The 13,457-nt window shown below is 39.2% G+C and overlaps 1 protein-coding gene across 1 annotated transcript in view; it reads right to left on the bottom strand.

Moving 5' to 3' along the window:
• LOC116672933 (copine-8) overlaps nt 1–13,457 on the bottom strand; it is an 87,465-nt gene that overhangs the window by 24,222 nt on the left and 49,786 nt on the right. Inside the window, exons 7-10 of the mRNA XM_032504916.1 lie at nt 5,935–5,998; nt 4,873–4,976; nt 4,134–4,238; nt 977–1,018 (exon numbers count right to left, since the gene is read on the bottom strand). Of these exons, the coding sequence (XP_032360807.1) occupies nt 977–1,018; nt 4,134–4,238; nt 4,873–4,976; nt 5,935–5,998 (315 nt within the window). The remainder of the gene's footprint in view (nt 1–976; nt 1,019–4,133; nt 4,239–4,872; nt 4,977–5,934; nt 5,999–13,457) is intronic.

Here is a 13,457-nt window from a genome sequence, read left to right as displayed (position 1 = left end):
AAAAAAAAAATGCAAGGGGACAGTGAAAACCAGATCCAGAGGCTCCAGTTGGAGTAATAGAGACACGAGTCTAAAGACTCATCAGACGCATCAGAACAATTGAACTGTTCAGGAAAGTTATCATAGTGCCAATTATTTGATATTTTTCATGAAAATCACAAGATACACAGTAAAAATACAGCATTTGTGTCACAAAGTGTTCTACCACAGCCAGATGACATCACAGTGCAAGTTTTTGCCCAACAACAGTGCAATCTTCTGCCGTAGCACATTGCAAATGGCAACCCCCTGAACAAAGTAGGGGTGTACTGGTCGATACTTCAGTATTGATACCACTGACACTAACTCTTGTTTTGAACATCAATACTTGGTAATAATCGTCAACACGATTATTACCAATAAAATAAATAAACTGTTGTAAATCTCATGTTGTTGAGCACTTCTTAGTTTCTCTGCTGCTATTACTTGAGCGGAGCCTTGTCAGTTTACAGAGCTCACATAATAAATGTTGTTGATATAAATCATTAAAAAAAACTATCTTGTGTTTTAAGATGCATGTGATTAAGTAATTAACCACAGAATAGTAAAAAAATGTTTTGCAAATCCCAAAATTTGAATGACAGTGCATTCAGAAGATGCACTTCTAAAATCATGACATCATTGAATCTGCATGTACTGTCTGTAATTCTGGTATTACTTAGCAGAACCAAATTTAATAAGATGAACGCAGTGGCCTGAAGCTTCGTTTATACTTCTACGGAAAAGTAACAAACAGCAGAGATGTTGAGTCACATGAAAACACAATATGCCTAATCATGCACCTAGATCAAATCAAACAAAGTTGGTACTGAGAGATCAGTTGTAATGTATTGAACCCAGGATATATTATATGTGTTTGCAGTGAATAATTTAAAGGGTTTTATGATAGTTAATATAAAAAAAGAACAATAGAAGTGGTAAATAAAAGAGGAATTACCTGCCATCTCTGTCCCAGTCGTACACCTCAACCTTGATCGTTCTGTTTGGAGAGGAGAGGCATAAGATGAGGAACAGATTAAAAAGATACATTAGTTTCCTGAATTACGGGTCTAATGATGTTTCTCCTGATAGGATTTCTTTATGTCTTGAGGCATTGCAATGCTTTGTGGCAACATATCTAAAAGGTGAAAGATGATGTTGCTGGACAATTACAATAAAAACAGAGTCTAACACTTGATCAGAAGAAAGCTAATTTCTTTTGTCATTGTTGTCATGAAGCCGTTAGGAGAAGCAGATCCATTCTGCAGCTTAGCAATATTCCACATGGTCTGCCTGTCACTGTATTTTCCTCCGGTAATGTGCGGTCTTTGGGCCATATTTAAACATTCACCATCACGCCCATGGGCGCAACGATGGGCGCAGTTGCATTTGCTATTTAAACGACGTGAGCGCAGGACAGGGATTTAACAACTGCGTTGGTCTTAAAATAGCGAAGACATTTGCGTCAGTCTTACGCCGGATTCAAGATAGGGCCCTTCATCTCCTAATAATTTTTTCTCTCCATTATAGCTTACAAGGAAATGGGGGAGAGAAAAAACAGATTAGTCTGCAAGAGGCAGATATGCTGCACTATCACTTCATCTACCAATATGTTCAACAGGAGGGTCATTTCTTTCTGACAAAAGCAGGAGAGTGATATGTATATGTAGAGAGCGAGAAGGGTGAGGCAAAGGGATAATAGAACAGAGGCTGAATTAAAACAGGCGGAACTCTGCTGGGGGAGAATGAAGGAGAGAGAGAGAGACAGCAAGGGAAGAGAAGATGGTGTGAAAATGACAACAACAAAAATGATAGAAAGTTATAAAAGGCAGTCAGAATGACTAAATCATATAATGCTCATACTCTCTTGGCTGACAAGTTTGTGAGCAGACTGAATCTTGTTTAACTTTATTCTGAACTTACTGTTCAGAGAATTGGGCAGCTTTCTCAAAGCAAATTATACCTTAATCAAAACCTGAGCCAAAAATGCACTTTACATTTTTCAATATGAGAAGGAGCGGAAATACAAAGCATCAATAATGGGCTTTAGAGCTGCTTGGAGAGCCAGATGCACATTAGAGTAAAGGAGCGGGAATGAGCTGGCTGATAGTGATGGACACTCTGGGAATGAATGTGTCTCCTGGTTGGCTTAACACTGTCTCCTCCAGAGAAACCTGCATTTGTAGAGATGTTGGCATAATGTGTATGTACATGCATGTGTTTATGGGCGTGTGTCTCATTAAGTCGGTGTTACCTCACATCTTAGTAGGAAACGTCCCCTCCTCACTCTGAGCTTTGATGAGGAGCGTGTGTGTGTTGTGTGTGTTGTGTGTGACCCAGGAGAAGACAGACACCGTTTTCTATTGTTTGCCAGATTGAGCTCCTCCTTATCTCTTCTCCCAGGCTGCACAGACAGATTCAATGTGTGAGTGCATGTGAGTATGAGTGTGAGTGTGTGTTGTACTGTGTGTGCAGTCCACTGTGAGTTGAGAGTCCCACATAGATTCAACTCTAATAAGCTTACTGGACCAAACTTTCAGACGAATGCCACTGTCTGGTAGTTGAACTAAGCTAAACCTTCTTTTTGCCTTTTTGCTATTACACTGCTCCTGTCGACACCCAAAATGAACCCAAACACATGACTGCCGTGAGAGACACACTTTTACCTACTTATTTGTTTTCTCAGACTTTTCCTGAGATCAAAGTAAGAAGTATATGTAGAAGCAGAATTAAAAAAAAAAAAAGGTTACTGAAAAATAAAAGATACAGAGCAGTGGCAGAATTTACTGACATGCCTTTTCAAATAACATAGATGTTTTGAATGCTATCCATCACCCAATTAATAACAGCAAATTCCATTGACAGCTCCTGCATTCAAGGCAGATCCTGGATCAGCGCAATGGACGATGGAAGAGGTTTCGTACCACATTCATACACGATCAAAGATCTATACAAGCAAATAGAGAGACTGTGTGCAGGATGACACTTGTTGTGGTATCAAAATAAATGCAGAGTAATGTAACAGAGTTCTGACTTGATACTTTTTTTTGGCTCTTTGTTTAGTACACAGTTTACAGTAAGAGAATTGAAGCAGCAATCTGCCCCCTATCACTGTAAACTTGTGAACTAAATATAAACTAGACCACCAGAAAAGAATGTTAATTATCTACCAAAAAGCCTGTGAAGTACAGCATACCCCTGAACACATCATCTAAATACAACTGCAGTTACATGAACCAAAGTGGATGCACCATACTGCTGCTGTAAAGAAATATCATCTCCATTGAAATGTATGAAAGTATTGATTTAGATGGCGTTATCACTATAGAAAACCAGGAGGAAAACATGCATCTGCACTGCTTTTTCTCCAGAAAAATACAAAACATTACGCAGTTGTCTGACAAATCATCTTTGCCTTCCTGCTGAATCTGCCAAATACAATCATATTTCTACTTAGCAGCTGAAAACAGCTTCATATATTTTTCATTCACACTAGATGTGTGTTATTGAATGCTACTTTTTTTAGTGCCTTACAAAATATAGTGCATACATTTTTCATACTAGTGGCCTCAGAGAAAATGTGACCAAGACACTCAGTGATGCACAGCTGTCAAAAACATTTTATTTTCTCTTCATTTTATTACCCTCCCCAATGCATGGTAAACAATAAAAGGCTGCAGAAGTGAATGTGTTCGGATGCACGGTGTCAAGGCTCATTGTTCATATCCCAGTCAGCCTAAACAAACAGAACATTATGCAGACAAAGGTAAAAATGAATGAGTATAAGCTGTTTATACCTCCAGTACCTCCTTTATGATCGCAGATATTTGGGTTTCTCACACTGAAAATGACTAAAACATTTCCAAAATATGCCAAAAGACAGACTCTTTGGTGAGCCACACCCAACAGTGCTGTGCTCTGTGTAAGCAGCCTGAGGAGGCCATTACACACTGCAGGACCATTCATCAAATCACATACGTTGCCCATATGACCATGCATGATATTTCCAGTGTGTTTGATATTGAAAATAACTCGCCAATGAATCAGGTGGTTGTATGTGTTGTTGTATTCTGTTTATTTGCAAGAATAGCTAGTATTTAAAAAAATTGACTCACCTGTCGTAATCACCATTGCAAAGAGCTCGAACAGAGATCTTAAAGGCCTGCCACACTGGGTTCAATGTATTCTTCACCACCTCGGTCTTGTGGCAGATGGTAAACCTGCAGAAAGACGAGGAGAGGAAAAGAGAGTGAGAAAAGGAAAACGGACGTAGGGAGAACAAAATAAGATTGGCGGGGAGAGAAGGGGAAACGGAAAAGGGAATGAAGTCAAGTTAGGTGACTTTCTGCCAACAGATTAAACGTGGGGGGCTGTGGAACTCTACTACTGCCCTGACACACACATGTACAAAAATACACACAAACACTCTCTGCAAAGAGGTGATTTAATTAGTCCCTTGGACTGATAACTGGTGGACTTCTTCTTCTGCCCTCAGAGCACAAGGTTTTATCTGACTTGTCACACAGTGCAAGATAGAAAAGAGAGCCCACAGAGCTGGATCGAACACACACACACACACACACACACACACACATGCACACTTCAATGCCTCCTGCCTCCACACACACACACACACACACTCTTCATGCCTCCTGCCTCCACAAACACACACACACACACACACACACACACATTTCCACATGTAATTCACAAACATGCTTAAACAGGCAGCCCGGCTTTACACCTAAAGTAAATCAATGAAACCAATTTCCTTTGGATCCAGGGAAGGATTAACCCAAACGTGAAAGGGGAGAAGGAAAGATGGACGGAGAGCGAAGGGGGAGGGCAACTCACGTGCCATCCTCATTGCTCCGGTAGAAGACCAGGAAGGGATCCGACTTGCCAAAGAAATCCTTTTTGTCTAACTTGTTCCCGCAGAACTGCATCATTACTGATTCCTAATGAGTGGAGACAGAAAAAATAGATTATAAATTATAAATGGATAGATTAAACATTGTGCATGCTCATTTCTAAGCAGTGTTAGTCCATGTCTTTGACATTGAGGAGTGGATAGAATCCCATCTACAGACCGTATTTCCCCTTGAATGCAACACGTTTTGTAGATTGATAATTTTTTTCGATTGAGGATGTTTGTGGAAAGGTTTGGAGCTTAATAGTTTGGATAAAAAGCCACTTTTCTTTGGAAATGACAGACTGAATGCAAAAGCTGTCTTTGAATGTTGCGGTAATAAAAAACAAAGTAGAGCCACGTGGTAAAACACAAAACAATACCATTTTTAAATTATTTTATCAACTGATTGCATGTAAAGAAAAAATTAAATTTTCTCTTATTTATTTTACTAACCAGCAGGGAAAAGGAAAGAAAAAAGCATTACTTTTCTTTTTACACTATTTTAATTATTTTACTAAGAGTTGTATGTATTCAGTGATAGATGTGACTCATTTGACAATCTTTTACTTCTTTTTGTTGGTGTTGGGGTGCTATGGAGGCCATTTTTATATTTCTAAGTCTAATGTTCAAAATGGAACAGTCATCCCCATAACTACAAAATACACCACCAACAAAACATGGCACCAGAAATGCCTACAGCTGATTGTAAGTGCTTTTCAAGTGTTTTAGTGGAGATTTTGTTGTTCCCAAAAGTTTAATAAAATATTCAAACAAAAGGACAAAGGGGCCTCTTATGCCATTTTAGTCTTAAGTCTGTAAACAGATGAACATTATTTACACTCAAAATTCAGTTCCCGCAGCTACAGTGTGTGCCTTGAATCCTCCGATACAAATGTCCTGCCAGGGAAAGGAGCAGGTAGACAAAGACAGAGCAGAGAAAGACGCAGGAAAAAATAGGGAGAAACACAACAGAGACTCTTCAGGTAGTGTTTATCCATCCTCACCCTGCAGTTGTTCAGCTCCTCAGCTTTCACAATAATGGTACCGCATTTCTTGCCTTGGATGCCTCTGTACACACAACACACAACATAGCAAAGGGTTAAGACATCACAATCACATGGATAGTGTATTTGTTGTTTACTCCACATGTATCCTTCCTTCTACGTCAATGCTGTTCTCTGCACTCAGGTCAAAGGTAAAGTTGACATAATGGAAAAACTGGAAGGCATCTCATATTTCTTAAGTGGAATTACCATCTCAACGTCAGAGCCGTATGTACACTAGAAGAGGAGCAATGATGGTATCGAGTGTGTTTGATAACGACGGGACTGGTTCCACACACATCCCAGAGCTGCTTCCAGGCTTGGTGGCAACCTTCACACAGCAGGATGGGACCCTGAGTGTTTGAATTCTGAAACTAGTCCCGTCCCACACGGACCATATCCCATTGCCTTGTCTATTTACTCAGTGATGTTCCATACTGGCGCTGTGGCGTGTTGCCCACAGGATATCGGAAATAAGTAAAAAAATTGAGATTCTTTCCCAAGACGCCGACACAGTCTCATCAGTGTCGTGACATTTTGCAGTGATTGTTGGTGATTGCATGCTGGGCAGGGGGTGATGCAGGGGAGATTTCAACTGTAAACAATGTCATTTGTATTATTACTACAATTTGAGTGAAAGTACAACTACAATTAATGCCTCGCAGTTGTGTGGGTTGAGTTGTGGCTCAAAGGTAGGCTGGTTGACCCTCTACCACAAGAAGAGTGGTTCTATCCCAGGCTCCTCCGGCCAAATGGCAAAGTGTCCCTGAGCAAGACACTGAACCCTGGATGATGCACGTATAACGTTAGCGGTCCACTGCTCCTAATGCTTAGAATGGGTTAAAGGCAGTAATTGCATTTCACTACATTGTGACAAATTAAAAACAGAGTTTTGTTTTTATAAATTTGAATTGATTGATTGATTATAAAAAGTATATCCTTCAATCGGCAGCAGAAGATCTAAAAAGTCACCACATTTTTCCAGATTAGTATCACCAATTCAGTATCCAACCAAATGTCTCTCCTTATGTCACCTTATGACCCCTATTTTTTTTTTTTGCAGAGCATTATGATGGCATAGTGTAGTTGACCTTTGACTCTCTGGATTTAAAATGTCAGCACTTCATCATTTTACCCAATTAGACATTTGTGTGCATTTTTTGGTCATAACTAGTCTATGAGTTCTTGACTTATGAACAAAAACATGTTTTATGAAGTCACACTGAGCTTGCTTTGTCCACTGAAATCTAATCAGTTTTTCCATGGGTCCAAGTGCCAAATCTGAAGAAAATTCCCTTGAGGCCACGGCTATCGCCGGTACGGAGGCATGAAAGTTTGTAATAAATGACACAGTAATAGGGGGGAAGGGAATGAAAAATTGGCCACATTGTAGTGCAGCAGCCCACGTTCCAATGTGGCATTTCATTTTATGCATTTTGTTGCTGCGCCTATATGGACATCAAACTTAAATGTTACAAATTTTCAGTTGTCAAAGCACAATGACCATAAAAGATCTATTCTATATGCTCCAAGCTATTGATGAGTTGGATTTACAATGAACCAAAGACAGGTGCAGGTCTGGTCAGTGTTAGCGACCTCAGTTTAACATCATTTTGGGATCAGTCCAACAGATCAAATGCAGAGAAGTCACGCTTAAACGTAAACGCACATTATGAAATAAGACTTACTGGAAATGTCCTGTTTACAGTATAAGCACACCCCGGTTTAGGCTCTAGAACAAACGTCATGGAAAGTTCTACTACTTCACTAAATTCAAACATTTCAAAGATACAAAAGGAACACTGTTGAGCATGAAGTGTGTGTGTCTGTGTCTAGACCATGATGTTATTCAAAGGAAGCTCACACATGCATCACCTATCCCCACCTTTCTCACACACACACACACACACACACACACACACACACACACACACACACACACAGTCTACAAACTACAAATGTTTCTTTCAGTCTGTTAGCAAGTAGTCATGGCAGACTGTTTAACTTCTGACATTCATCCTCTCCTCTTTAACCAGTCATACTTGCACATTAATGCTGCCCAGATACCCTGTTTGTTCCTTTCACATTATAAATCATACAGTAGTAATGTCATCCATTGGCAATGTAAAAACATTCCTTAGCTTCAAATATTTAAAATCTTAAAAAAAAAAAAACAAGTAATGAAATTTACACTGTGAAATGCTATAAAAAGTACTTGAAATCAGTTAAATGCTTGATTTCCTGGGCAGTTTATGTTTCAATACTTAACCACATGCATACAGTAATAGCAATGTATCTCCATGACAATCCTCCAACCAGAATGAACCTTTAAAAGGAAGCTATCCATATGTGGGAGGAGGAACTGGACAACCTATTCTGACTTGACTTTTGAGAGGTCTTCCAACCTGAGAAAGGGACTTATCGTCCGATGAGCTCCGCTCTGAGAGACCTGCCTGGCACAAATGGAGTGAAGTGAAATAGAACCTGGAACTGATGCTTTGCATTGAATATCTGAGTTGTTGTTTTTTTTCCCCCCTTTTTCCTTTTTAACAACCTGAGGAGAGAGGAGACTTTTTCTCCTTTTCTCATTTCCCTTTTATTTTCTAAACAGCACATAGATGTGGGGTCTGCTGGAGTTGTATGTGTTATGTGTGTAAGATGAGTCAAATATTTTCAAAAGGAAGACTAATTGAGACTAATTAAGACACAAAAATGGAAAACTGATAGAAAGTGAGGCAGACCTTATTTACCTACCTATGAGAATCAATATGACAGTACTGATGTACTACCTCTCTAGGAGATATTGATATACCAGCTGCTGTTTATGTTACTAATGCTACAGCATCATTTGAAGGAGAACGGTCCCTGTTCTGCTGCACTGTGGGTGATGTTATGTGAAATATTTTCACAGGCGTGCTCTAGGTTTATTGACATCTTCTTGCAAATTATTTTACCATCCAGATGGAAAAAAACGACATGTGTTCTGTAACTCTAATGGTTCCCAGAGAGAGCTTGACAATGACTGAATAGAAGTGTAGTGCCACAGAATATTTCTGATGTATTGTGGATTACGGTCACACCTACTGCACATGCAAAACCAACAAGAATATTGAATCAGTGATGTGTGAGGTTCAGTTGTGAGTGAGAAACATGTAACTGAAAAAAAAAAACTGTTAAAATAAAAAAGTGGATATGAGTATTACTTTGCAATCTAAAAATGTAATATTGACACTTGACTCTCCCCCCACTTCATCTAATTTTTGACAGTTTAACAATATCAATTAACTGCTCTCTCAAATTCCTGCTCTTCACCTTTTACACAAAACAACATCTTGTACATGATCTCTTGCTTTGGCAGCATTATACAATAGGAACAGTGTTGTGGACAAGATGGACACAAAAAGGTTGAGCTAATTAATAAACAGGGAGCTACGTGGGTTGCCAGTGTACCAATGTTACAAGCTCCAGATATTACCAACCTTCGTCAGATCTAAACATATTATTCTTTAAAATTAGCAAAGGTCCAGCACGGTTATTTATCATTAGGACTCATTATTCCATGCTACTTTATATTTCCAGAGAGAAATACTTTTGACTCCACTACTGACTGAGATTAGGATTTTTACATGTTATCAGCCTATAACATTATGCATTCGGTTACAGTACACCAATCTGTATACACTACTATATATGCACAGTATATAAATATAATACGGATGACACCGGATTAAAAAAAACAAAAAAAAACATGAAGGTGTCCTCGGAAAAGGTTATTATCTTTCTTTGAGTTTTAACACAATCTTCTGAACACAGCCATACTGAGAAATACAGAGAGAGTTTTGTGAAGCTACTCTTAGTTTTGTAGCAACTCAATTGGCTATGGCTTGAATGTAACGGATGTTCATTAATGTAAAAAAAGGTTACGTACTTAAGCTTTAAGTATTGGTACATTTAATATCACTTACTTACTGAACTTAGACTTTAAACTTCAGACTGTGTATCCGTCATGGTTTGATACAGTTCTCTACCGTCTTCATTTTTCAAAAGAAAGACTCGCAAAAATCTTCCCCAAAGTCGATCCTGGCGGTCCTAGATGTTGCTACAGTCCAGCTTCAGTGGGGCACATGTCCTGGGGCTGTCAGCATTTGGATGATTTTTGGGATCCAATATTTGAAGTCTTGGCATATATTTTGCGGTAAAACAATAAATACAGATTTTCATAAAGCGGTTTTTGGTATACTACCCCCAGGCTGTAGTGTAATAGTGTTACAAGCAAACGCTTTATAGCCTTTGCTTCAGTGGTGGCCTGCTGGCTTATTTTTCTCAACTGGAAACCTAATAAACCCCCTCATTTATACATTGGCTGAAGGAGGTGCTGTCCCTTTCACCTTTGGAAAAGCTTTGATATAAATTCCATAAATCCCGCACAAATTTCACCTCAGCATGGAGTCCTATTGTCAATTTTGTGCAGAACTTTTCCTTCACATGAATACTGGTGGCCCGAGATCATTATAATAATAATAATGTTATTTATTTTTTATTTTTGGGGGGTTTGGATTACCTGAAATACTATAAAGTATAAAAAAGAACGAAAAGTAACACTGATACCGTTACTTTTACTAGCAGTAGGTAAAAGATCGGAATACTTTAAATAAGTAAATGTGGTCACTTACACCCTCAAAATGAAAAATGCATGCTTGAAAAGTGTATTTTTCTCACCAGTAAACCCATGACATTGATGTTACGGTCTTGTTAATATAAAATTCCTCCTTTGTGCATCCCTGGACAGTTTTTTCACTGCCTTGCTCTGGTAGAGGAGCAGTAACAAAAAAGACTGTTATTCTGGACAGGATTTGATCTACTCAAACTGCTAAAGCCTCAAATTTACAGATACAATTTTCAGCAGATGTTTGCATTGAACAAGGGGATCTTTTAATATCCAGTATAACCAGGAGGAACAAAAGCAGGTTACAAAACCTGTTTAATCTTGGACTACATCCAGTACCTCACTGTTTAAGACAGACTTCTTCCTTGCATCGCAAGTCACATTTTTTGACACGCATACAAGTTAAAATATTCTCAACTTTTCAGTGGAAGGTGCGGAGTGCCACCTCTCATCAATGTCACACTGGGCCTAGGCAACCAATCAAATCTTTTTTTTTTTTGCCAGAGGGCCCAGACTGCCTGGAGTTGAAGCACACACATTATACACATTTTTTAAAAAGCACACTGCAGACTTAATGTCTGTTTTCCACTGCTTCTCACCCTCAAATATGTATGAGAAAGGGTTAAAGATGCATACAAACACACATCAGACAAACGGCCTTAATCTGCGTTGCCATGACAACTCTGCCAAGCTGGGGGGCCCCCAATGTGGGACATCGAATGGGATTCCTCTGCTCGTTACTTCCTCAAATGCCTGCTCTCGCTCCTCTACTTGTCAGAGCGACGGTCATTACACTGTCTGAAAGACCTGCCTTAAAAAGATATGTGGGTTGCAACTGACAGGATTGCATGGTTACTGGATGAATAATGTATCTCACAGTTTTGCCTTACATATACGCATCCATATATACTGACACAATATGTGGTAAAGAAGGACCAGCTAAAATCTCAAATCTTAACAAAAGTCTATGCAACACAATGCTGTTCTCTAAACTGTGTGTGTGTGTGTGTGTGTGTGTGTGTGTGTGTGTGTGTGTGTGTGTGTGTGTGTGTGTGTGTGTGTGTGTGATATGAACAAAACCTTATGACAACAGATAATATTGTTGTGGTGCAATCACTGAGTGTTTTAGTCATTTGCTGAAATTAAGCACTGGTGAATGGTACTTTTCTCATTACTGTATAATAGAGAAATAGAGCAGCATTCATAGAGCATTCATTATCGTCATCGCGATATTAACTGGCACAATAAACACATCGCGAAAGGCTTCTACAAATCGTGTTAAACACTCAAACAAAACATCAGTAGATAACTGCAATTTAAAATGTAACTGTCACTTTTTTTAGTGGTGGCTTTTATGTTTAATTCAATGATACATGTTTTAATAAAACAATGATGGAAATCATTGCCTTTTGTTTGTTTTAAAAACAAGCAATTAATTGTAATTTAGCAGAAAACAAAGCAGCACAAATGCAGAACTGAGTACATTTTAATATCTGTTAATTTATCACAAGTAATATCGTTCAACCACGTCATTGCATATTGCATGCTTTCCTCATATTGTGCTGCCCTACTTTAAATGTTGCAATATTTTCATGTTTGGCATTTACAGTGATATGAAATGAATTTAATAAAAACAGAGGTTTAGCAAATGATTAAGATATGAAAATCCATACTCTCACTCTCAGGTGAAATGCTTTACTCTCATTAGTATATTCATTACACAGAAAAACACTCAGGGTTGAGAAGTGCTTCAGGAATCTGTGTGTGTGTGTGTGAGAGGAAACACTGAATCCTCTAATCAAGACACATGGATTTGCAATCAGTGTCTACCGAGAGACGGGTAATTAAGTCTGGGCCACTTCTGGGCTGCAGCTTAACACACATGCATGCACAAAAGGGCGCACACACAAACACACACCACACACACACACACACACACACCACACACACACACACACACACACACACACACACACACACACACACACACACACACACACACACACACATCCAAATGAAGGGAGAATACCTGACCGAGACATTAATTATAATTAAAACCATGCAAGTATCTATTCGTGGTTGTGCCTGAACAGTCATAGACACGTTTTCGCCATCAAAGGAAACTCATAACCATAATTCTCTACACAAAAGGAACATTGACACAAATCCATGTCACACCAAGGCAGATACAGAATTTATTTGTCCTTCCTTTACAGTCCATACAATCAAGCGTATTCACAGCTATCAGCTGTTGCTGTGTGTGGTGTGTGTGGTGTGTGTGTGTGTGTGTGTGTGTGTGTGTGTGTGTGTGTGTGTGTGTGTGTGTCATGGCTCACTTGCATCTGAAATTGTAGCCCACTTGGCTTTTCTATAGTTCACCAGGGCTTCTGTCCAACTCTGAACACTGAACGATCTTGTTTGTGGGAACCAAAGAGGCAGATGAAAGAAGGAGAGGGTGGCGAGTGTGAGAGAGATAAAGGTGGAGAGTTAGAAATGACGGAGAATAGAGAAAAAGGTTAAAAAAAAAAATAGTGACACAGCCCCCCCCCCACTTGCAAACTGCCCACTGAATATTCATGAGGCCCTCAAAATGAACATTAGAATCAGTATTTCAAGTGAAATTGATATTAGTGATAAATACTAGGGATGAACGTGTACAGCATTATCTGTATCCGTTTACCACATGAATTATCTGTATCTGTACTCGGACTGGGCGGGGCCTAACCCGGAAGTGCACAGATTTGACCCGGAAGTGGGTCAGGTTGTCTTGAAATGGGTGGGGCTTTAACCGGTATGTTATTTTAAGCATGCAATTGAT

The sequence above is a fragment of the Etheostoma spectabile genome, chromosome 23, assembly GCF_008692095.1.
Source record: "Etheostoma spectabile isolate EspeVRDwgs_2016 chromosome 23, UIUC_Espe_1.0, whole genome shotgun sequence".
NCBI classification, from domain to species: domain Eukaryota; kingdom Metazoa; phylum Chordata; class Actinopteri; order Perciformes; family Percidae; genus Etheostoma; species Etheostoma spectabile.
The sequence above is the reverse complement of the archived record's forward strand: the minus strand, read 5'-3'. Positions and strand labels throughout refer to the sequence as shown.